The 25,695-nt window shown below is 45.0% G+C and overlaps 1 protein-coding gene across 1 annotated transcript in view; it reads right to left on the bottom strand.

Moving 5' to 3' along the window:
* SDC3 (syndecan 3) overlaps positions 1-21,127 on the bottom strand; it is a 95,018-nt gene extending 73,891 nt beyond the window's left edge. The window contains exon 1 of the mRNA XM_070949816.1: positions 21,017-21,127. Within this exon, the coding sequence (XP_070805917.1) occupies positions 21,017-21,127 (111 nt within the window). The remainder of the gene's footprint in view (positions 1-21,016) is intronic.
* Between the last annotated feature and the right edge of the window lie 4,568 nt (positions 21,128-25,695).

The raw sequence follows: 25,695 nt of genomic DNA, 5'->3' as shown, positions 1-25,695 counted from the left end.
GTTGTTGTTAGTTGTGAAGTCGTGTCCGACCCATCGCGATCCCATGGACAATGTTCCTTCAGGCTTTCCTGTCCTCTACCATCCTCTGGAGTCCATTTAAGCTCACGCCTACTGCTTCAGTGACTCCATCCAGCCATCTCGTTCTCTGCCGTCCCCTTCTTCTTTTGCCCTCAATCTTTCCCAGCATTAGGCTCTTCTCCAGGGAGTCCTTCCTTCTCATTAGGTGGCCAAAGTATTTGAGTTTCATCTTCAGGATCTGGCCTTCTAAAGGGCAGTCAGGGTTGATCTCCTCTAGGACTGACTGGTTTGATCGCCTTGCAGTCCAAGGGACTCACAGGAGTCTTCTCCAGCACCATAGTTCAAAGGCCTCAATTCTTTGACACTCAGCCTTTCTTATGGTCCAAATTTCACAACCATACACCAATACATACTCCCACAAATTAATTCACCATGCTTTTAGAGAAATAATGATAGATTATTTCCAATGCAGTAATGAATTTGATAGTGGTCATCCCCAACAATGGTATTCAACAAACTTGTTAATTTACAATTCCTACCAATCTCACCTCCACAACTGCTGCTTTCTTTATAGTTCCACTCATTAGTTTTTATCCTGCTGTTTGCACAGAACTCTTGTCTTCTCTGGATAACTTGCAGGTATCTGAAGTCAACAAGTTTCACTTCTCCAACCTGAACATCTGAAGGTTTTTTTCCTCTATTCTTCTGTCATATGTCCTGACTTTTCAATTTTTTACTGATTTCTATTGTTTGAATACCTACGATAGGAAACCTGTCTTCAGAGACACACAAACTGGCCCTAAACTGAATTCTCTATGGGATAAGTTAGAATTTTTTTCAAATGTTGGTGAACATGACCATGTTCTTTGGTGCTTTTACTGTGATTTCTATCACTACTTGGTTTGAATCACAAGTCACGCTGAATTGAACATTTACAAAACTGAAAACCAGTGGACCAGGTGTGGAAAACAAGAAAGAGGTTTCAAATATGACAACTGTTAAACCACAAAAGAAAGAATTCCAAGTTCTGGTGAGGACGTTGGGTGCTGAATTTCACAACTGAAAGAACTTCTTATGCTCACCTTAAACAAAACTCAAAGAGATGCATTCATTCAAGAACACGAGTTCTGGGTTGGCCAAGGTTAAGCATGTTGCCTCAACGTGTTTAAAACAATCTGGAGAGTTAATGGTCCAACGGTGCAATCCAATGAATGGATTTACTTGGATTTATGCTCGGGCAAGCAAATACAGACAAGGGATGCGGTGGCTCAGTGGCTAAGACGCTGAGCATGTCGATCGAAAAGTCAGCAGTTCAGCCGTTCAAATCCCTAGTGCCGTGTAACAGGGTGAGCTCCCGTTACTTGTCCCAGCTTCTGCCAACCTAGCAGTTTGAAAGAACGTAAAAAATGCAAGTAGAAAAATAGGAGCCACCTTTGGTGGGAAGGTAACAGCGTTCCGTACGCCTTTGGCGTCTAGTCATGCCGGCCACATGACCATGGAGACGTCTTCGGACAGCGCTGGCTCTTCGGCTTCGAAACGGAGATGAGCACCGCCCCCTAGAGTCGGGAATGACTAGCACATATGTGCGAGGGGAACCTTTACCTTTAAGCAAATACAGATGTACAGCCAAGGAGTGCAATCCTATAGAAACCAAAATGGATAAACTCCATTGAATTAGTTATTATATCTCCAAATGCATTAGCCAAAGAATAGTTTGCATATCCATAGTTTATTGAATAAACTACATGGCCATGCTCAATTGATACCTTCAGCAAAAAAAACAAATAAAAAACCCTACACGATGGCTTTACATGATATGTGAACTCAAACCATGAAACAGACGTCGGGTGGGGAGGGAAGGTTCTTGGGAAGAGACACAACTGTTGCAACCTCGGAGCTTGAAAACTACTGTTGGGTCTAGATAGCTCCTAAGTAGGAAATAGGGGGACGCGATTGCTTAGTGGCTAAGATGCTGAGCTTGTCAATCAGAAAGGTCAGCAGTTCGGCAGTTCGAATCCCTAGTGCTGCTTAACGGAGTGATATCCCGTTACTTGTCCCAGCTTCTGCCAACCTAGCAGTTCGAAAGCAGGTAAAAATGCAAGTAGAAAAAAAGGGACCGCCTTTGGTGGGAAGGTAACAGCGTTCCGTGCGCCTTTGGCGTTTAGCCATGCTGGCCACATGACCACAGAGACATCTTCGGACAGCTCTGGCTCTTCGGCTTTGAAACAGAGAGGAGCACTGCCCTCTAGAGTCAGGAACGACTAGCATATATGTGCAAGGGGAACCTTTACCTTGACCTTTAAGTAAGAAATTGCTTTGGGAATAGCAGAGCTATGCGGGAAATCAAAAATATATCTCCGGACAAGGCCATGACAAACCACTTCCTGCTATTGCCAAGAAAGCTACTTGGACACATCTATGCAATCTAAATCAACCTCTTTGATTATAGAAAAAACAATATCTATATTTATGGCTGACTGGAAATCCCTTGCAGACTTTTTTGCCTGAAACAGGGGGGGAAAGGCACTTAGGATTTGTGGTTTTGACGATTAGTGGAAAAAAACTGGATAACAAGAAACAGTGAGCTTTCTTTTGAAATCATAGGAGTAAGGGATAATTTTGCAATTGTGTGTGTAATTGATGCAAGGGAAATCAAAAGGTGTTTTAGATTTCTTTTTATTCTGTCTGCATTTTTGCTTTTTTTTTCTTTCCTTCTTTCTGAGGCTTTCAAGAAGAGATTGGACTGCCATTTGTCAGAAATGGTGTAGGGTCTCCTGCGTGGACAGTGGGCTGGACTAGATGACCTACAAGGTCCCTTCCAACTCTGTTAATCTGAAAAATCTAATCTGTGTTTTATAACAGTTGGGACGAATCTAAGAAGTCTTCAAACTTCTATATTTTTCTTTATATCTTTCTTTTTTTTCCCCAAGCTTCTTCTCTTTTCTTTTATTGCACTTTTAGCTTTTCCAACTATTTCTCTTTCTTTTTCGTTTCCTCTGTCCTACTTTGGTCCTCTTATAATTGCTTTTAAAATTTTAATAAACACACACATTATACTGTACAGTATATCCCATTTGACTGCAGCCTTCAATTTTAAAACAACTTATCCATCCATGGAGTACCCTGCAACCCCACTCCCATCACAGTTCCATAAATTAAAACATTTGTGCTAATGAGCACATTAGGATTTCTCTTGCTTCTATAAGCCATTAACCTAAGTAGAGAAAGTCGGCATATTTGTAAACAAAAAACAACTATTGGCAAAGCTTGACTAAAATATGGAGAAAGTGAAAACGTTCATTTCACCCTTCAACATGTTTATTGCTCATTTACCAATGCCCCCGATTGACTGAAACAGTGAAATTCAGTGGGGACATCCAAATATGCTACACTCAGCAATTAAATTATGGAAACTCCTTTTACCAGCTCCAGATAGAGGCTAATATCACAGCTCACAGACAAAAAAAAAAAAAAAAAAAGCAAAGGAGAATAATGTTTGCAAACTCTACTGTATTTCCTTTTTTCTTATCTTGAATGCTTAAAGAAAGCTTTAGGTTATAAGATGTGCAAAGGTCTTGCTGAGACATTCAGAGCCCATGCAAAGCTTCATGTCTGCATTTAAATGCCAAGAGCTTCCAGCAAACAAACCATTTTTTCTAGTTTAAGTCCCCGCAGTCAAGCAGAGTTTCAGCTTTCAGTAGCTGAGAGCAGACAACTTCTTAACAGGACCAAGTGTGCAAGGAATCTGTTAACTCAGGAGTGTCCAACCTTGGGAACTCCTGGACTTCAACTCCCCATGGCTGGCTAAGGAATTCTGGGAGTTGAAGTCCACGAATCTTAAAGTTCCCAAGGTTGGAGACCCCCTGAGTTAAGGTATTTGATGGTAATGGGATCAAACCACCAAATCAAACAACCAGAACCAAATGAACAGATTGGGAGGAAATGTAGAGATCTTTTAGTCTAACCCCTTGCCCAGTATAGGTATTCTCTAGTACAGCATCCCGATCAGTGGTGGGATTCAGCCGGTTTGGGCCAGTTCGGGTGAACCAGTAGTTAGATCGCTGAGTAGCCTCTTCCCTTCCCGCCCCTTTCAGGAGTCCCCACATGCCCCATTTTGGCTCCCAAGTAAGTGCAAGGGAGGCCTACTAGGCCCAAAATGAGGCACGGGGGGTGTACCCCCCAATGGCCCATTTTCACTCCTAGGAGGCTTCAGGGAGGCCTACTAGGCCCAAAACGGGGTGCGGGAGGTGTGGCGTGTTCCCCCTCCCACCCACAGCCCATTTTTGTTCCCAGGGGGGTACAGGAGGCCGAGTTCTGCCTGTCACACCCCCTGGCCATGCTCACCATGGCCACGCCCACCCAGCCGGTCATTAGGGCAGAGAACCGGTTGTTAAATTAGTTGAATCCCACCACTGATCCCAATAAATGGCTCTACCGCCTCTGTTTAAACAGCTCCAACAAAAGAGAGGCAACTTTGTTCTGTTCAATTCTGCTCAATTGCTTCCAGTTAGAAAAAAAATCCTGATGGTCAAGGTAAATCCACTTCCTTGTTTAAAGTACTGAATTAAATCATCGGAACACTTCAAATCATGTGACAACGTTATCGCTTTCCTACAAAGAGACAAGAGCATCCCTCTTTTTTTTTCCATACCCAGCTGAGAATTGCAATCAACATTTCAGATGGAACCATTGTCCCTAGTAGGAAACAAAGGGCCCTTCCGTTTTTGTGCATACAATAGTCTTGCTGCTGTCAACATATATAATAACAAAGTTCCAAATTTTTTCTCTAGTTCTTTTTTCCATTAAACCCATTAAGAAAAAGATCTGGTTTCATTTTTAAGGGTGTCATACACTCAATTGTCCAAGACCTAAGCAGGATATTAAAACCAATAATACTAGTTGCTAAGTAGAGGTTAACAAATCATAGTGAAATTTATTCATCTCTGACAATCAAAGCAGAAAATGTAGCTTTAAGGGAATGGTGAAGGATCTAGGACAGGGGTGTCAAACTCGATTTCATCAGGGTTGTGTTCGACTTTGGGGGGCTGGGGTAGGTGTAGCCAAGGTGGATGTGGCCAGCTTGACATCACTAATGTTGGGGGAGCCTTTGTTGGTCCGAGCACTCTGCCAGCGAAAATGGGCTCCTGAACTCCGTTTTCGGCTGCAACAGCCTACTGCAATGTTCTGCCAGCGAAAATCGAGCTCGCAACGGCTGCCCACGGCCCTCCTGAGGTCCATTTTTGCTGTTTCCAAGGTAGCCCCATGGGCCAGATCTACTGTAAACACCCCACAGGCCAAATTTGGCCCCCGGGCCTTGAGTTTGACACCCCTGATCTAGAAAATGAAAGGCCTTTCTTCCTGAATGCTGACTTTTTTTTTTCAAGATTGCTCTGGATGGCTGGGAACTATGGAAGTTGTAATCCCATGCATCTGGAGGTCATCATCTAGGAGTCAAACACGTTGTATACCACTTTAAATCTCATCCAGAACAAGCCATGATTCAGCAGGATTCTCTAAAAATCTGGTTTTCTGTTAGGTCTGAATAGCTGACATCTCTCTTTCTCTCTCTTTTATTTCCTTAAAAACATGAACCATTTATAACCATCCCAGTTTAAATTGTTTCCAAAGAAAGCTTGCTTTGAAAATCTCTCTCCCATTACCGAAAATACACTGGATTTTGTTGTTCGAATATCTGATCTCTACGAAGGAAATGCTATATGCAGGGGAGGACTGCTGGGGGTACGCAGGGGTTCGGGAGAACCTCTAGCTAAGATTCTGTGCAGTTTGGAGAATCCCCAAATCCCACTCCTGGCTGGCCCCACCTACCCCACCCCACCCCTCCCAGAAGTCCCCACGCAGCCCGTTGTAGATGTAGGTAAGTGCAGGGCGCATGCGGAGGCTCGGGGAGGGTGAAAAACAGGCCTACCGGAAGTTTGTTTCCAGCCTCCACAGGGCCTCCGGAGCTTGGGTAGGCCGTTTTCGTCCTCCCGGAGCCTCAAGGAAAGGCTCCGGAGCCCAGGGAGAGCAAAAACGACCCCCCCCCCCCACCGTGATGCAGGAGGCCGACTAGGCCACACCCACCCAGAAACCGGGCACAGAACCCCTTGCTAAAATTTTTGAAGCCCACCCCTGGCTATATATGGATAACAAATCATAAATGTTACATTTTACTTTTTATTATCGTGAGTTCTAAATATACACCAAAGAAATACAAAACATCACAAGGCACTCAATTATGGACCTGAGTGAACTTTACTGGAAAATTTAAATTGCCACCAAAAACAGGTGAGATATCTTAGGATCAGAAACAAGGAAAGACGACAAAAAGAAAAAGGAAAACCTGAATTTGTAAGTCACCAAGACCGAAATTAGTTAGAGAAACAAGATGCTGCATATCCTTGAAACTGAATTTAAAATTACCCCTTCTTCTAAAGATTTCACTAGGGACTTTACACTGGAGGAACAGATGTGTTCAGAATCCTGAAGAAATGAACTTTCCGAAGAGCACTGGGTTTTAATTTTAAAAAGCTAAGATTTGAAGAATGCTTTCTCTCTCCCTTATTTCTGGAAAGCATTCAGCTGAGTACCTATTTTCTTTTTCATGGTCAAATATGGTTAAATAATCCATGAAGCCAATGAGGCTTGAAGAACTGGCTGGATGTTGCACAGAGGCTGAGATGTTTTTAAAAACTGCCTTTTGTTGTTTCTCTCTCTATTTCTTTTCTCTCTTTCCCCCCCCCCCCCCTTTCATTGTGCAACTGTAAGCTGAGCCTGGTCTCCTAGGATAAATGCCAAAAGTAATTGAAATGGAGATTCTCATTTATGGGAACGCATCATTCATATTTATAAAGCGATCTTTGGAATTATTCAATTGTCATTCATTTCTATCTAGCAACCCCTGAGGGCTGAAACAGGTACCAAATGGAGGAGGAGGAGGAGGAGGCTTAGAAGAAGAGAGATCGTTAGAGGGGAAATAAATGTTTTAAATACCGTGGACTCTTTTTATTATATATCTTTTATCCTGATGCGTGTAGGATTCTTCGTGATGATAAGATATCATTAGGTTGAAGGGATGGGGTCATATAAAGGACAGAGATTAAATCCCCAGCCTAAACTATAGATTAAATCCTCAATTTAAATCATCCTTGTAAATAACAAAGCTATTCAGAGCTCGCAAGGAGGGTTTTGCTTTGTTATCGCTGCTGGAAGGATCCTCTTTTGCAACCACACTGCAAAGCAATACCTCTCCTATTTTGAAAGGAAACTTGCATATCGCTCCAGCACACATTCAATAGCCAGAAGTGGCATCGGGCATGACTTTTATGGGGCTTCCAGCAAATTAGCGAACGTGCCAAAGAATGATCAGGGCATCACAGAAAGTGTAAAGCAGAGATCCCCCAACTCCTGGACTGTGGACTGGCACCACGGCGGGGTGTGTGTGCGTTTTTGCCCTCCTGAGGCTCCAGAAGCTTTCCTCGAGCCTCTGGGAGGCGAAAACGGCCTCCCCAGGCTCCAGAGGCCCTCTGGAGGGCAGAAACGGGCCCATTTCCTGAACTTCCGGTAGGCCCGTTTTTCGCCCTCCCCAAGCCTCCGCACGCACCCTGCACTTACCTGCATCCAAAAGGGGCCATGTGGGGACTCCTGGGAGGGGAGGGGAGGGGAGGGGTGAGCGGGGCCAGCCAGGAGTGGGATTTGGGGGTCTCTAAACTGCACAGAATCTTAGCTAGAGGTTCTCCTGAACCCCTACAAACCCCCAGCAGCCCACCCCTGACCCCGCCCCCACACCACTCCCTGGTTCTTGGAAAAACTGCTCTCCATGAAACCCGTCCCTGGCTTCCAAAAGGTTGTGAGGGCCACTGGTATAAAGAGTACAGGTGATCTTCATGGAGATTTACAGATTCCAATACCTAGGCCAGGGGTGTCAAATTTGATTTCATGGAGGGCCACATCAGGGTTGTGTTTGAGCTCGGGGGGCGTGATGTGCGTGTGGCCAGGGTGTGTGTGGCCAGCTTGATGTCAGTGGTGGGATTCAAAATATTTTACTACCAGTTCTGTGGGCGTGGCTTGGTGGGCGTGGCATGGCTTGGTGGGTGTGGCTTGGTGGGCATGGCAGGGGAAGGATCGTATAAAATCTCCAGTCCCACCCCAATCCAGGGGAAGGTTACTGCAAAATCCCCATTTCCTCCAGTGAGTCTCCCACGGGTTTTACTACCAGTTCTATAGAACCGGTGCGAACCAGGGGCAACCCACCACTGCAGTGGATGGTAAAAAAGGACCACTTGTACAGAACAGACTTCCAAATTCTGTTTCTGAACAGAATTTGGAAGTCTCAATAAAAATTTGGAAGTCTCAATAAAATTAGCTTTAGCCGTCTCTCCTTTATATTTTAATTCTAACTTCAATTTATCCATTTCTGCACAAACCGATATTTTCTTCATTATCTCCCTTTCATTTTTCCATTGTTGGGCATATACCATCCTCGCTGCCGTTACGATGTGTAATATTAAATATGTGGACCTTTTACTATGTCCCTCTGTTATGATTCCTAATAAAAATAATTCTGGTTTAAATTCTAATCTTTGTCCAACCATTTCTTCTAACCACACCTGAATCCGTCGCCAAAATTATTTCGCTTTTCTGCATGTCCACCACATATGGTAGTACATGCCAGGTACTTGATTGCATTTCCAGCATTTCGGGGATATATTACTAAACATTTTAGCCAATCTTGCTGGAGGAAAATGCCACCTATAAAACATTTTATATAAATTTTTCTTGTAGGATGTTAGAATTAAAAAATAAAGGAGAGACCGAATATCATAATATATGGAATAGATTTTACCAATGGATGGAACTGAGAGGTGAGAGCTGGAACAGGAAATAACCAGGATTTGTAAACCCGAAATGTGATGTAATATATGTAAATATAACTGAGTACATTGGGTAGAATAATTATATATAATTAGTAATGTTTGAAGAGTATATATGATATTTGCTTTATATTTTAGAGTGTATGGCAGAGATGATGCCAAGATGGTCGCACTGTCCAATATTTTAATAAGAAATGAATAAATAAATGTAAAAAAAAATAAAATTAGCTTTAGCTGGACTTGATTTCCTAGTTTGGTTTAACCTAATGAGGCTGAATGTTTTGAAGGACCAAACTGTGCCTGAATATTACAGCTTAATCTGATTTATATATCTCTTCAGATCAGGGGTGAAATCCAGCAGGTTCTGACAGGTTCTGGAGAACCGGTAGTGGGAATTTTGAGTAGTTTAGAGAACCAGCAAACACCACCTCTGGCTGGCCCCAGAGTGGGGTGGGAATGGAGATTTTGCAGTACCCTTCCCTCAGGAGTGGGGAGGGAATGGGGATTTTGCAGTATCCTTCCCCTGGAGTGAGGTGGGAATGGAGATTTTGCAGTATCCTTCCCCTGCCACTCCCACCAAGCCACACCCACAGAACCGGTAGTAAAAAAAATTGAATTTCACCACTGCTTTAGATGATTTATAAAACCTCAGTTCCCCATTACCAGCCCACTGACTAGAAGAGACAGTTTCTCTCCTATAAAGCACTTTGCCTCCCAATCACAGTCCGCTTTCTCCATCACCATGGAGTTTCTTCTAGCTGCTATAACTAAGCAAACACTTCAGCTAATATTGACACTCCTGTTAAAATGCCTGTCTACTTCTGAAGGGAATGAACCTTCAATGGAGTCATAAGTGTTCTTTACTCCAAACCAAATTATTAAAACATGCAGTACCGTCTGTATGTGCTCCAGTCCCCTGTTTGATGAACAATCAATGACTGGTTCACTCGACGATATTAAATCTTAATTCCTGGTAAAAGAACACCACAATTTGGTCCTTCAAAACATTCAGCCTCACTAGGAGAAACCAAATGTCTGGCACCAGGGGTGAAATGCTCCCGATTCGGACTGGCTCGGGCGAGTAGGTAGCGATAGCGGCGGGCAGTTCAGAGAACCGGTAACAAAAATCCCTGACCCCGCCCCCCCCATACCCAGCTGAGCCACGCAATCATCAGAGGCTTTTTTTTCTTTTAAATGCCTCTGACGAGCCAACCTCTGACGATCCCAGCTGAGTTGCCTGATCGGCAGAGGGTTTTTTAACACTCTCTGACAATCAGGCAACTCAACTGAGATCGTCAGAGCCTTTTGAAAGCATTTTTTTACATGGTTTTACATGTAAAAAATGGTTTTAAAAGTAAAAAAAAAAAAGTTGGCCACGCCCACCCAGTCACATTACCCCCCCCCACCAAGCCACGCCCACAGAACCGGTAGTAACAAATTTTAGATTTCACCACTGTCTGGCACGCCAACTAATATCACTTAACCTGATGATGTTGTTCTCTTTGCATTTGTAGACAATGACCGGGTTTGTACAAAATTGTAACCAACATGACAAACAGCCCCCCCCGCCCCTCTCTAGCCTAGGTTAGGATGCTGGATAGACCCAGTTGCTGTTAAACCCCAATTTTTAAGCCCAATTTACTGGACAAGCCATTCTATCTTGATTTGAACATGATGCCAAAATAGAAGAGCTGAATTTGTACATCATACTCAGCTCAAAACAAGCAAATCAATTTTTGGCTTAGTGTGATATGGCCATGGTCAATGTCATTCTACCCTATTGCTTATTAACTCATCTTCCAAAAAGTGCATGAAAAGATCATGTGGAGGTCATCTAGCGAGAAGTCCATCTGCTGTTTCTATCGTCTATTTCTGACCCAGAGCTGCTTCAGAAGATAGTTCCAATCAATCAAAATTATATACACTCGATTCCCAAGAAATGAAATAGGCTATCAGTTGGTCCCCAGAATCTGAGATCAGAACCACAAAGCAACTTAAAGCAGTATGCTTTTTGTGTTTCTTTTCTTTCTCTTTCAAACATCTTGGGTTTCTTTTTCTTTCTTTCTTTTTAATGGATAAATAATCCCAAGTGCCTTGAATATCCCATTTCTGAATCCCTTTGTTATACAACATATTCCTTGGCATCACCGCATGCTTTGTAGTGCATCACTATATGGTAATTAAAATCAGGCACAAAGTACAGAAGGCTCTCTAAGTCTCTTAGTTTTGGGGATTCCATGGGAATCCCAAAATTACAGAAGAAATACCCGTATTTTTCAGACTATAAGACGCACCGGAGTATAAGACTCCACCTTTTGGGGAGGAAAATAAGAAAAAAGCTGATTGGCAGGTGGATCAGCCTCTCGGAATACCCCCAATCAACTGTTCCCAGAGATGAACGTTAGCAACAGGTTCGTTGGTTGTGAGCTCTGCGCCTTGCTTTTTTTCCAGCCTCTGAAACCTCCGTTTCAGAGGCTTTTTTTTTTCAGCCTTGGAAACCTCTGTTTTAATACAGTAGATATAAGGATGGACTCAGCCATAACGATGTCTAGAGGGGACAACATCTATGAGAGGAGTCAATTCTTTTCTTATTTAGTCCTACAAGATTTTAGTAATGATGTTGACATGTACTAAGCCTTAACGTGGATTTCTTATCTGTGGCTTAGACTAAGGTTGTGTTATAAATGGGATTCATACTATGCATTAACCATGGTCTACTGAATAAACCATAGTAGTTGGTTTCAGATATAGCACTAAGTCATAAAACAAGTTCATTCATTTCTCATGTTTTTAAATCACACTCCATTAATTTAAAAGCAATCTCATAGAGAAATACAAAAGAAAGGAAGGGAACCTCAAGCCAATAAAATCATACAAAACTCCTAAACAAAAATTAACATCATAACAAGGTGCAAACGTTAAACTATATGAAATACCTAAAGCTATAAATCAGGAGAAGGAGAAGGAGTTTTTGTGGAGAAGGAGTTTTTCTGGAGGAGAAGCAGGAGGAGGAGGGGGAGGGGGAGGAGGGGAAGAAGGAGAAAGAGGAGGGGGAGGAGGGGGAGAGGGAGAGGGAGGAGGCGGAGGAGGAGAAGGAGAAGGAGAAGGAGAAGGAGAAGGAGAAGGAGAAGGAGGAGGAGGAGAAGGAGAAGGAGAAGGAGAAGGAGAAGGAGAAGGAGAAGGAGAAGGAGAAGGAGAAGGAGAGGAGGAGGAGGAGGAGGAGGAGGAGGAGGAGGAGGAGGAAGAAGAAGAAGAAGAAGAAGAAGAAGAAGAAGAAGAAGAAGAAGAAGAAGAAGAAGAAGAAGAAGAAGAAGAAGAAGAAGAAGAAGAAGAAGAAGAAGAAGAAGAAGCAGCAGCTGCTGCTACTTCTTGGATGAGAAGTGAAATGTCTTCAAGTAAAAACAAAGAAAGTTCAGTTGCCTTTTGAAAAAGCACCTTTGGGACAACCATGACCTGGACGACTGAGAATCCCCAGAGACACTAAACTAAACCAACAAGCTTTAACACCTAGCTTGTAAAGGTGCTGAGAAGGGACAAGTAGAAATTTGACCTAACTCCACCACAGCCATTTTCTGCAGCTGCTGATGGAATAATTTCCTTTACCCATTCAACCAGGAATTTCACAGTGAATGAATCCTTCCGGGATGCCTTTGCAAACTTGACATGGTCTCCCTAGTCACTGGCTTCCAGTTGCTTAACATTTGTCTTTCGTACCCCATCACAATGACAAGGTTTTTGTTGTTGGTGTTCTTAGTACTTTCTGGTAGAGTTGAGACATTTGTTAGCAAATCTGAGAAGTCACTGCAAGAGATTGGGGAGGGGGGGGCGTTAAGAGGAAAAAAAAACTCTATAATTTATACTAAGGTCAACGTTTGTGTTTCTTTTGTGATAAACTTTCAGAAAAAAATACTCAGGAAATGGATGGTCTGCTAATTAAGTAAGCCAATTCCTATAAATATTTGTCTTTGTGCATGCTTAAAATCAAACCAAAAGAATTAAAAAGATGAAGTTGTTTATACAGAGAACAGACTGTTTAGGAAATAAGAGCATCATTTGGATAAACAGGTTATTTTCAGCTATTAAAATAGATTTTTAAAAACCTTTTGCAGCCAGTATGCTGAATTTTTTTTTTCAGTAAGCGTCTTCCTGTTACACAGACACAGAATGTTGCAACCAACATTTATCTAATCACACACCCATTCAAAGATTGTCCTTTTCTTGCTCACGTTATAAAATTATAAAATTGCACCAGCAACAAAAGGCAATTTTTTAAAAAAATTCAAACTCTGCCCAACAAGCAATAAAGCTAGACATAGTTCCCACAACACACTAGACGGTACGCCAGACTAGGCTAAAACAGGATTGTTAGTTTATGCTTCTGTATGCTATGAAAACCTAGCCATGGTCTCAGGAAATGATATAAAGCATGGGCCTCCAACCTTTTGGCTTGCCTGGGCTGCACTGAGTGAATAGGAATTGTTTTGTCCACATATAAAATATATAACATAGTTAATGTATATACATAACAAACTTCCTTTACTTTTTATGTTTTTATTACAACATCGTGGGGCTACATTACTAGCAGCCTGTGGGGCTGCAGGCTGTGGATTGGACACACCTGGTATAAAGTATACTAGTATTAGATAGATAGATAGATAGATAGATAGATAGATAGATAGATAGATAGATAGAAGAATAGAATAGAATAGAATAGAATAGAATAGAATAGAATAGAATAGAATAGAATAGAATAGAATAGAATAGAATAGAATAGAATAGGTTGGAAGGGACCTTGGAGATCTTCTAGTCCAACCCTTTGCTTAGGCAGGAAACCCTACGCTACTTCAGACAAAATGTTATCCAACCTCTTCATAAAAACTTCCAGTGTTGGAGCATTCACAACTTCTGGAGGCAAGTCGTTCCCCTGATTAATTGTTCTAACTGTCAGGAAATTTCTCCTTAGTTCTAGGTTGCTTCTCTCCTTGATTAGTTTCCACCCATTGCTTCTTGTCCTGCCCTCAGGTGCTTTGGAGGATAGCTTGACTCCCTCTTCTTTGTGGCAACCCCTGAGATATTGGAAGACTGCAATCATGTCTCCCCTAGTCCTTCTTTTCATTAAACTAGATATACCCACTTCCTGCAACCGTTCTTCATATGTTTTAGCCTCCAGTCCCCTCATCATCTTTGTTGCTCTTCTCTGCACTCTTTCTAGAGCCTCAACATCTTTTTTACATCTTGGCGACTAAAACTGGATGCAGTATTCCAAAGTGGTATTAACACTCCAAGATGATGGATGAATGGATGGATAATTGTTTTATATTAACCCAGATGGAGAAGAAAGTGTGTTATGTGAATCCAGCCAGTGGGAGTCGCAGGAAGAAAGCCAATGTATGCCAATACATTGAGTTTCCCAGGCAATTATTTCATTTTAAGATGACCAATTCAAGCCAACCACAACTGTCAGTCTAATTTCAAAAACTTGGAAAAAATCCCTTGAGATTGCTAGTGAAAGCTTTCTGTTCTTCTGCCACAAGCTACTGTTGTGAAAGAAGAATGGCCAAAAAAAGAAAGAAAGAAAGAAGGAAGGAAGGAAAGAAGAATATGAAAAGTGGAGAAAAGGTTATCAGAAAGAAAAGGAGGAAGCCCAGGGGTGAAATCTATTTACCTTCCTTACCAGTTCGGAAGCACATGCGCCATGCGCATTCATCACAGGTGCGCGCAGACCTTCTGAAGCACATTACTTCCTGGTTACAACCAGGAAGTAATGACACCCAGCTGAGTGGGCGGAGCTATACTCCGCCGTCGCTACCAGATCACTGAACCACGGGCCAAGATTGCTACCGGATCGGGCAAGGAAGCCATTCACTTTTGATTTGATTTGATCTCCCCTCCCACTTTATTTCTTTTTATTTCAACTCTTAATACCATGCAGACAGCCAGTTTGATGTAGTGGTTAAGGCAGGAGGCTAGAGACCAGGAGTTTGTGAGTTCTAGTCCTGCCTTAAGCATGAAGCCAAAGCGGTGTCCTTGGACCAGTCACTCTCTCTCAGCCCTAAGAAGAAGAAGGCAACAGTCAATCTCTACCAGCGGTGGAATTCAATTTTTTTTACTAATGGTTCTGTGGGTGTGGCTTGGTGGGTGTGGTGTGGTTTGGTGGGCGTGGCTTGATGGGCATGGCAGGGGAAGGATACTGCAAAATCTCCATTCCCACCCCACTCAGGGGAAGGATATTGCAAAATCTCCATTCCTACTCCACTCCAGGGGAAGGATACTGCAAAATCCCCATTCCCACCCCACTCTGCGGCCAGCCAGAGGTGGTATTTGCCGGTTCTCCGAACTACTCAAAATTTCCGTTACCAGTTCTCCAGAACCTGTCAGAACCTGCTGAATAGCACCCCTGATCTCTACTGAAAAACTTTGTCAAAAAAACTGCAAATTGACTCAAAGTTACCCCCCCACACACACACACACACACACCTAAAAAAACCAAGTAAACTCTCCAATTATTTGCCATGGGTTGTGGGAAGAGTTTGCCCATCACTCTCTGTTTAAGAATAATCATAACTTTGAAACGTTGCAAGGCTGAACATTCATTTAATTAATAACGGACCTATGCACAGTTCTGGTGCCCTCCAACCCATTCCTTTGCCCATTCCTCACATCCTGCCTCTTTAACGGCTCCATTAATGGCTTTTAATGGAGCTTTACTCCGAGACACAGGAATTAGGAAGTTTCGGGCACAACATCAGCCAAAGACAGCCATAAAATAGCTACAAGGAGTTTAGAAGATTTTCCCTACTAAATTTTCCATCAGCATCCTGCAGGCATCTGAGAATGACCTCATAGGCTGGGAATAAGGCTCATGAATCAGGCTCACAGCGAACTGAATTTATATTAGGGGAGACAGATTCTGCCACAGGATGATCCTTCCCAATATTTAGGTAAGCTGAATGTAGAACATGAAGTCATCTTGGCAAATAGAGTGGCCCAACTATCTGAACCACGGCCAACATCATGAAATCAGGGCAGAAGGCTATAGGATACATAGTACAACCGCTGTAGCCCAGATCAGGAGTCTCTAGACCAGTGATGGCAAACTTTTTCAGCACCGAGTGCCGAAAAGGATGCACGGAAACATCGTGTGCACACGCGCACACACTCATCGGGGCCGCGCTCTGGAAAAGCCAAGATTCCGGGTCCTAACACATATGGTGCCGATGATCAGCTAGCCAGCATGCATGCACAAGCCAGTTTTTGGCACTGCCACCTGCATGAAGGAATTGCGCTCCAGAAAAGCTCAACTTCCGGGTACTGGCATGCATGCACACCCGACAATCAGCTGGCCGGCGTGCACGCACACACCAGTTTTCAGCACTGCCGCATGTGCGAAGGATAGCTGATCATCGCATGCGCATGCGCACGAGCACCAGAAACCCGGAAGACAAACAGGCAAGGTCGCATGTGCCGGGTGACATGGCTTCGCATGCCACTTTGGGCATGCATGCCATAGGTTCGCCATCATGGCTCCAGACTTAGGATTTGTCCATTGTATGTTACTAGAGAAAGATCTTGAGATCTTCTTCGTGTGTGTATAGGAAGTCTTTGACTTACAAACACTCATTCAGTGACGGTTTGTAGTTACAACAGCACTGAAAAAAAGCGATGTATGACTCACACTTGCAACGGTTGCAGCATCCCCCACCGTCCCACGATCCAAATTCAGGTGCTTGGCAACCAGCACAGTACAGGTAGTCCTCAACTTACCACCACAATGGTGCCCAAAGTTTATGTTGCTAAGTGAGTAAATCTGCTAAGCGAGTTTTTGTCCCATTTTACGACTTTTCTTGCCACGTTTGTTGTTAAGTGAATCACCGCAGTTGTTAAATTAGTAACACGGTTGTTAAGTGAATCTGGCTTCCTCATTGACTTTGCTTGTCAGAAGGTTGCAAAAAGGGAATTACACAACCTCGGGACCCCGAAACCTTCCTAAATGTGAGTCAGTTGCCCAAGAATCTGAATGACCCCCATGGAGATGCTGCAACGGTCCTAAGGGTGAGAAATGGTCCTAAGTCACTTTTTTCAGTGTCGTTGTAACTTCGGTCACAAAGCAAACTGTTGTAAGTCGAGGACTACTTGTATTTATAGTGGTTGCGACATCCTAGCATCACGTGATCACCCCTTGTGACCTTCCCAGCCAGAGAATAATCAACCCATGGAACAAAAGTTGCCTTCAGAAGTTGTGGGAGCTTCATCACTGGAAGCTTTCAAGAAGAGACTGGACTGCCATCTGTCAGAAATGGTGTAGGGCAGTGTTTCTCAACCTTGGTAGCTTGAAGATGGGTGGACTTCAACTCCCAGAATCCGCTGCTGGCTGGGGGATTCTGGGAGTTGAAGTCCACCCATCTTCAAGCTTCCAAGGTTGAGAAACACTGGTGTAGGGTCTCCTGCTTGGGCGAAGGGTTGGACTAGATGACCTACAAGGTGCCTTCCAACTCTGTGAATCTGAATCTGAATCTGTATCAGTTTCCGACAAGCAAAGTCAAGGGGAAAATAACTGGACTGATCCCTTAACAACCATGGCAAAAAGATCGTAACATCAAGCACAGCTCACTTAATAATCCTTTGGCTGGTGCCAATAGTGGCCATAAATTGAGGACCATACCTATAGTATGGACCAGAGGTGAAATGCTCCCAGATCGGACCGGATTACCTGATCCGGTAGTGATCTTGGCCAGTGGTTCGGCGATCCGGTAGCAACGGTGGAGCATAGCTCCACCCACCGGGCCAGGTGTCAACCCAGAAGTAATGTATTTTTTCCCTTCTGCGCATGCGCAGAAGGTTTTGCACATGTGCAGAAGGTCTGCGCGCGCCTGTGACGCGCACACGCGCTTCCGAACCGGTAAGGAAGGTAAGTAGATTTCACCCCTAGTATGGACTCAATCACTGAGCCCGGGTCTCTTCCCTAGGCATTCACCGCCCCACTGATGTCATACTGCATTTGTCTAGGCCAGCCTGGTTAAAGATGCTATCCTGCCAGACAGGATGCTGCTTTTATCACTCTTATTTATTTAATATTTATTTATTAGTCCAATTTATATGCCGCCCTTCTCCGTAGACTCAGAGTGGCTTACAATGCATTATAGCAATAGCCTGCATACTTTTATGTATTATTATTATTATTTATTCAATTTATATACCGCCCTTCTCCTAGTGGACTCAGGGCGGTGCACAGCCAAAACTAAAATACATAACAATACAAAATTTAAAATTAATTAAAAGAATTATATACTTTGGCCCGAATTAAAACAGTGCGAATTAAAACCCATTAACAAATTAAAACTAAACAATTAATAACCATTAAAAACTAAAAAAGGGGGGCGGGGTTCACGCCAGCCCTGCTTGCTGGAAAAGAAGAGTTTTCAGGGCTCGGCGAAAGACCCGAAGATCCGATATCCTTCTTATCTCCGGGGGCAGATCGTTCCAGAGGGCGGGGGCTGCCACAGAGAAGGCCCTCCCCCTGGGGGTCGCCAGCTTATTAGGGCTTTCGCTCCCCCCCCAAGCGGTGTTGTTCTATACAAAGCTGGTTTATTGCCCCCACAATCCGGGTCCTCAATTTACCTACCTCAAAAGGGATGGAAGGCTGAGTCAAACCTTGAGCCTGGTGAGATTTGAATTTGCATTAATTGCAGGCAGCTGGCAGCTAAGTGCTAGCACTCAACAGCACATAGTCCGCTGCACCACCGAGGCTCTTAACCAGCAACAGTGGCTCTGAAAGCCACACTCACACCCCTCTTGTTAAAAAAAATACCTCTTCCATAACATCACAGCTTCAGAATTCATGGTCTCCTCAAGTCCCACCTACCCAGATCATGTACCACTGGTGGACATCCTCCGCACACCCAAGAAGTTTGATTTGATTTTTATTTTTGGGGGGACCACTCTTTACTAGGGCCGGTGAAAACAATAGGCTTAACACACCCTTCTACTATTAAACCCTACCTTCCCACCTCCCCACAAAGTGTAAAAGGATGGATGCTTTGAGCCACGCCCCATTCTGATGATGTCATCCCCGACACCAGCCACACCCCCTGCAGGCTTCAAGGTGGCCTAAAAAACACAGGAGGGAGAGTATAACATGGGACCCCCTGACCATGGGAAGATCACTGTCATGGAGAAAGATAAGCCAAGCAAGCGACTCTCTACAGGAAGGAACGGGGGTCCCCTGGAACTCAATGAACAGCCCCTATTTCCATTTCTTTCAAACCCCCCCCCCCATCAAGACCACTCCTTCCCAGCTTTTGCCCATGAGGAAGCCAGGGGTCTCTTTGGATAGGGGAGTGGGCTGTTCTTTAACCACTCTGGAAGATTAAATTGTGTATGGGATGCTCTTTCTCTTGTATTACTTTTACTTTGCTTCTGCTGGACGAGAGGGGGTGCCGAGCCCAGAAAGCCCGAACAGCAAAGCAGGGAGGATTTACAGCTAGGCTCCCACTCCCACCCGACTCAACCCTCCCTATAGATTTCCCTGCAGACTTTGACCCACCGAGATGACGAGCAAATATCGTCCTATGTATAATCCCATACATAATCCTTTCCTCTGTTTCCACCCTCCCACAAGACACCCGTGCTACAACAGCAAAGCAAGAAGGGAAGAGGGAAGGGGGGGAAATGCCTCCTTCTGTGCAAACCCATCGACCTTCAAATGACGTCACAGCTCACCTTTCCCCCCACCCCACCCCACCCTACCTCCCACCTTCTCCCATCACTCTTCCCTCCCGAAAAGGGGAGTTTGTAGCAGGTCAGAGGAAAAAGAGCTGAGAGCTGGAAGATTTGCAGGTGATTTTTTTTTGGCGTGGCTAGACCACCACCCCTCCCCCATTCAGATTCAAGCTGTGCGATGGAATTGGGGTGGGGGGGGGAGATAATACCTTCTCTTCGCCTTTCTATAAAGACTTTTTTTTTTTTGCAACTAGAGCTTACAAACCAGGACATCTGCCTGGGGAAATGAAAGGAAAGGGGAGGGAGGGGTTGTCTTTAATTCTCCCAACAAAGCTGCAATCTTCAGCATTGCTGACCCGGGAATGTTACAAGGATTCGGGACCCCTCCCCACTCCCGGCTTTTTTTCCGACTCAATCGGCCCAAGCATCTACTACTAACTAGACCCATTCACTCCATGGGGAGAGAGATGGGCACTCCTTTTGACTTGCTTCGGAGCGGTTCGAGATACCCTCCAGCAAAGCCGGACCCCATCCTCTTCTCGGGTGCAGGAGAGTGATGGAACACCCCTCCCCAAAAAAGGGGGGCGTGTAAAGGCACTGGCTAATCCTTCCAACCCACCCGCGCCCACTGGTCTCTCCCCACCCCCCACCCCCACGGCAGCTGCTGCTCGTTCAAACTCCCCTCTTTCTCCCCATCTGCCCCCTCCCACCCCCCATCCCGCGAACCACACACGCCCTCCTGGCCCAAAGGAGGGAGGGATGCTCTTTTTAAGCAGAGGAGCCCTTAAGAGACCCGACTCCGGGGTAGCCGTCTCCAGGACACCCCCCTCCCCATCCTCCTCCCTCCATCCCTCTCTCGGCAGCCAAATGCCGAAGAGGGGTCCTGCCACCACTACCACCACCCACCGCGAGCCCCACCCCGCCCTCCCCAATTCAGCAGGACTGCTTTACCGCCTTGGGAACCCCTCGCGACCCCTGCATTGGCTTCTTTGGAAAAAAAACGCCCCCCACCCACCCACCCACCCAATTCGCTCAGGGAAGTCGGGAGCCTCGCATATTAGAGCGAGCCCCCTCCCCGCTTCATCTTTTTAAAGCCCCCTCCCCGCTTCAGTTTTTTAAAGCCCCTTCCCCGCTTCAGTTTTTTTAAAGCCCCCTCCCCGCTTTTTAAAGGGAGGGGCTTTAAAAAAAAAGAAAGGCCTGAAGGCAGGAGGGGGGAAAAAGAGCACCCCCTCCTCTCCTTTTTTGCCCGACCACCCACGGAAGACGCGATGCAGGCGAGGGAGAATCCTGGCAGAAAAAAGACGGGTTTAAGAGAGACCCCCTCCCCAAATAAATAAATAATAAAAAAAAAAAGCTCGCCCAGCCCGGGATGCCTGGAAGGAGCGCGGCAGACCCGAGGTGTCACTTACCCGGGCGACGTGGCCGGCCAGGAGCAGGAGGAGCAGGAGCGGCGGCGGCGGCAGCAGCAGCAGCGGGAGCCCTGCCTGGCTGCGGGGCCTCGACGGCTGCAGCCGAGGCATTCTTTTCTCTTTTCTTTTTGGGATTCCCGGCTGGACGAGGAAGGCACCGCCGATCCGGCTGCCCGCCCGCCGCGGCTGCGAGACGCGTCCGGGAGCCCCGAGGGACGGAAGAGGGGAGGGGAGGGACGGGGAGGAGCGGGAAAGGGGGGGGGGGCAAGTACCTTTTTTTTTAATTATTATTCTTATTATTATTCCTTTGTTTCCGATGCAACCAGAAACCCGGAGCAACGCAGCGGCTGGAAGGAGGAGGAAGAGGAGGAGGAGGAGGAGAGCCGGAGGGGCTTGCAAGAGGCACCGGCGAAGCGGCCCCGGGAGAGAGATGCAACCCAATTCGGAAGGGCGGAGGCCGGCCCGAGCTGTGCAAGGATGGCGGCTGGGGGACGCCTCCTCCTCCTCCCTCCGGCTCCAGCCCAGAGTCGCCCGCGGCTCGCCGGGACCGTAACAATCAGAGCGCGCGCCCCGCTCCTTCCCCCGCTCAGGAAACGGGCGCTCCTGGTCCCTTTCCATTCGCTCAGCGGCTGGGAGGAGGCAGCGGGGCAGAGACGGAGAGGCTGCGGCGCCCTCTAGCGCCGGTTCGGGGCTCCCCACCCAGCTCCCGAGCGTGACGCCCGGCCCCGCAAAATTCGCTTCTGCCGTTTGCGGTGGCGAGTTGTAAATTGTAATGCTTTCCCACTCTCCAAAAAAAGGAGGTTCGGCTCAAGCCCCAACGCCCCCCTCCCCATTTTCCCGTTCTGAAGTGTAACAGTAACAGAGTTGGAAGGGATCTTGGAGGTCATCTAGTCCAACCCCCCCTGCTCACTCAGGAGACCTATATATGCTTATACCTTTTTATACATTTTATAACTTTTCTCCTGTTTATGATGTTACTTTCCCCACGTTCTTTTGCAATTATATTTGTATTTTGGTCTGTGGCCGCAAATAAAAAGTTATTATACTGTATATATACTTTTAGCCATGTTTATACTTTTATCTGTTATCTTATATATGCTTGGCAAAATAAAATAAAATAAAATAAAATATACTAGGGATTCGAACCGCCGAACTACTGAACTTCCTGATCAGTAACAGTAACAGTTAGAAGGGACCTTAGAGGTCATCTAGTCCAACCATCCCCTGCTCACTCAGGAGACCTATATATGCTTATACTCTTTTATACATTTTATAACTTTTATCCATGCTTATACTTTTAACTGTTATATATGCTTGGCAAAATAAAATAAAATAAAATAAAATAAAATAAAATAAAATAAAATAAAATAAAATAAAATAAAATAAAATAAAATAAAATAGGTATTCGAACCGCCAAACTTCTGACCTTTCTGATCAGTAACCGTAACAGTTGGAAGGGACCTTAGAGGTCATCTAGTCCAACCCCACCTTGCTCACGCAGGAGACCTATATATGCTTATACTCTTTTATACATTTTATAACTTTTATCCTGTTTATGATGTTACTTTCCCCACGTTCTTTTGCAATTATATTTGTATTTTGGTCTGTGACCGCAAATAAAAAGTTATTATACTGTATATATACTTTTAGCCATGTTTATACTTTTATCTGTTATCTTATATATGCTTGGCAAAATAAAATAAAATAAAATAAAATATACTAGGGATTCGAACCGCCGAACTTCTGACCTTCCTGATCAGTAACCGTAACAGTTGGAAGGGACCTTAGAGGTCATCTAGTCCAACTCCACCTTGCTCACGCAGGAGACCTATATATGTTTATACTCTTTTATACATTTTATAACTTTTATCCTGTTTATGATGTTACTTCCCCCACATTCTTTTGCAATTATATTTGTATTTTGGTCTGTGACCGCAAATAAAAAGTTATTATATATATACTTTTATCCATGTTTATACTTTTATCTGTTATCATATATGCTTGCCAAAATAAATAAAATAAAATAAAATATACTAGGGATTCGAACCACCGAACTGCTGACCTTTCTAATCAGTAACAGTAAGTTGGAAGGGATCTTAGAGGTCATCTAGTCCAACCCCCCGTTGCTCACACAGGAGACCTATATATGCTTATACTCTTTTATACATTTTATAACTTTTATCCATGTTTATACTTTTAACTGTTATCTTATATATGCTTGGCAAAATAAATAAAATAAAATATACTAGGGATTCGAACCGCTGAACTTCTGACCTTTCTGATCAGTAACCGAGTTGGAATGGACCTTGGAGGTCATCTAGTCCACCAACCCCCTGCTCACGCAGGAGGCCTAGGGATTCGAACCGCCGACCTTTCTGATCGACAAACTCAACGTCTTGGCCACTGAGCCGCCTAGCCAAAAAAACACTTCCCAGTTTTGTGTGATTTAGGAGGAGTCCTTGACTTATGATCACAATCGAGCCCAGCGTTTCTGTTGCTAAGCGAGACATTTGTTCGGTAGGGTTTTTTGCCCCGTTTGGTAAAAGTTGTCCAGGTTAGTGACAGGCTTGTTAAGTCAATCGAGCTTTCCCCGCTGACTTGGCTTGTCAGGAGGTCGGGACGCTGCAAGCGTCATAACTATGAATCAGTTGCATGATCAAAATTCAGACCCTTGGCAACGGATTCATATTTATGACGATTATTGCAATGTCCTGACCTTCTGACTGATGCTGCAGTGTTCCTAAGTGTGAAAAAGGGTCATAAGACTGTTTTTTCCCCGTGCTGTGATAACTTTGAACGGTTACTAAACGAAGGGTTGTAAGTCGAGGACTACCTATATTGGAATAGATTGGAAGATGCCAAGGGATAAAGAGGAGACTTCCTGCTGCAGCTCTTCAGATCCACCCCCCAAGTGCCAAGTATTCCTTTGGGGGAGATTCCGGTTGCTACTGGGGAATTTAGCACTACAATTGGAACCGTGTTCAACTTCGGGGTCTGATATTTGCTAGGAAGTGTTTCCAACACTGAGATCTATGAGTAATTTAAAGCGGGGGTGTCAAACTCAAGGCCCGGGGGCCAGATCCGGCCCACAGGGTGCTTAGATCTAGTCAATGGGACCACCCTGGAAACAGCGAAGGATTGTGCACGCAACCCTCCCAAGCTCTATTTTCGCTGGCAGAGGGTTGCAGGAGGCCGTCGCAGCCTAAAACAGAGCTCGAGAGCCCGTTTTCGCTGGCAGAGTGCTCGGGCCAGCAAAGGTGCCCCCGACATGCGTGAGGTTGAACTGGCCATGCCCACCCTGGCCACACCCACCCCGGCCCCTCAAGGTCAAACACAACTCTGATGCGGCCCTCAATGAATTTGAGTTTGACACAGTGGTGGGATTCAACATTTTTTACTATCGGTTCTGTGGGCGTGGCTTGGTGAGCGTGGCATGGCTTGGTGGGCATGGCAGGGAAAGGATACTGTAAAATCTCCATTCCCACCCCACTCCAAGGGGAGGATACTGCAAAATCCCCATTTCCTTCTCATGAACTGGGACTTGGGAGGCAGAGAATAGATGGGGGTGGGGCCAGTCAGAGGTGCTATTTACCGGTTTTCCAAACTACTCATAATTTCCGCTCCCGGTTCTCCAGATCTGGTCAGAACCTGCTGAATGCTACCTCTGGTTTCACACCCCTGCTTTAAAGGAATATCTGCTTCTAATTCACAGAAGGGCTTTTGCCATCATGTAATTTTTTTTTTTTTTTAAATTTGATTTATATGCCGCCCTTCTCCGGAGACTCAGGGCGGCTTACAATGCGCTAAGCAATAGCCTTCATTCTTTTGTATATTTATACAAAGTCAGCTTATTGCCCCCACAATCCGGGTCCTCATTTTACCTACCTTAGAAAGGATGGAAGGCTGAGTCAACCTTGAGCCTTGGCGAGATTCGAACCTGCAGTAATTGCAGGCAGCTGTTCTTAATAACAGGGTGCTTTAGACCACTGTACTACCAAGACCCTTTATGTCCCAGGAATTGGGGATGGTGGAGGAAAGGAAGAAACTGGCTATTTTGAGACCCAATTCTCACTGTTTTTAATGCCAGAATGGTGGAAACAATGACTGGTGGAATCCGATTCTAGAATCAAAGAGGAAGCAATCCATCACTTGTGATCCTAATCGCATCTCCTTTCTTCTTACAGCTTTTCAGTGGGTTGACTATTGATGGAGCTCATCCTTGGAAGAAAAGGCTCAGTAGGTCTTTATTCCCAAGCAGGTTGATGGAGTGGGACTGGATGTCGGTTCAATCTGTACCAGACTGGGGCTTGAAGTGGTCCTAGCTGCTTCTCCTTCTCTTTGGAAGAACTAATAGGCTTGACGGCTATTGGTAGACTCTGTTTTTTGGGGGAGGAACCTGATGCGTTGGGATGGGTTTCTTGTCTGTCTGTCTTGGTCTGGCAACTGCCAGGTGGAATGGACACTAACGGAGTCTTTAAGAGTGGGGTAAAAGTGACTGGTAGTTCCTCCCAGTTAGTCTTATGAAGTGGACCTAAGTATCTCCCTCCGTACACTTGACTGTTGCTGGGTTCCTTGGGTGGTAATGGAATCTGCTTTGACTGGGAGGAATGTGAAGACTGCTCAGGATGAGAATCTGTCTCCTTCATCTTTTCTTGCGTGGAAGTTGGAATGGCAACAGA

This window comes from Pituophis catenifer, unplaced genomic scaffold, assembly GCF_029215685.1.
Source record: "Pituophis catenifer annectens isolate HBS135680 unplaced genomic scaffold, rPitCat1.0.hap2 SCAF_9, whole genome shotgun sequence".
Lineage (NCBI taxonomy): Eukaryota > Metazoa > Chordata > Lepidosauria > Squamata > Colubridae > Pituophis > Pituophis catenifer.
Note: the sequence above shows the minus strand (reverse complement) of the source record. Positions and strands in the feature narration are given on the sequence as shown.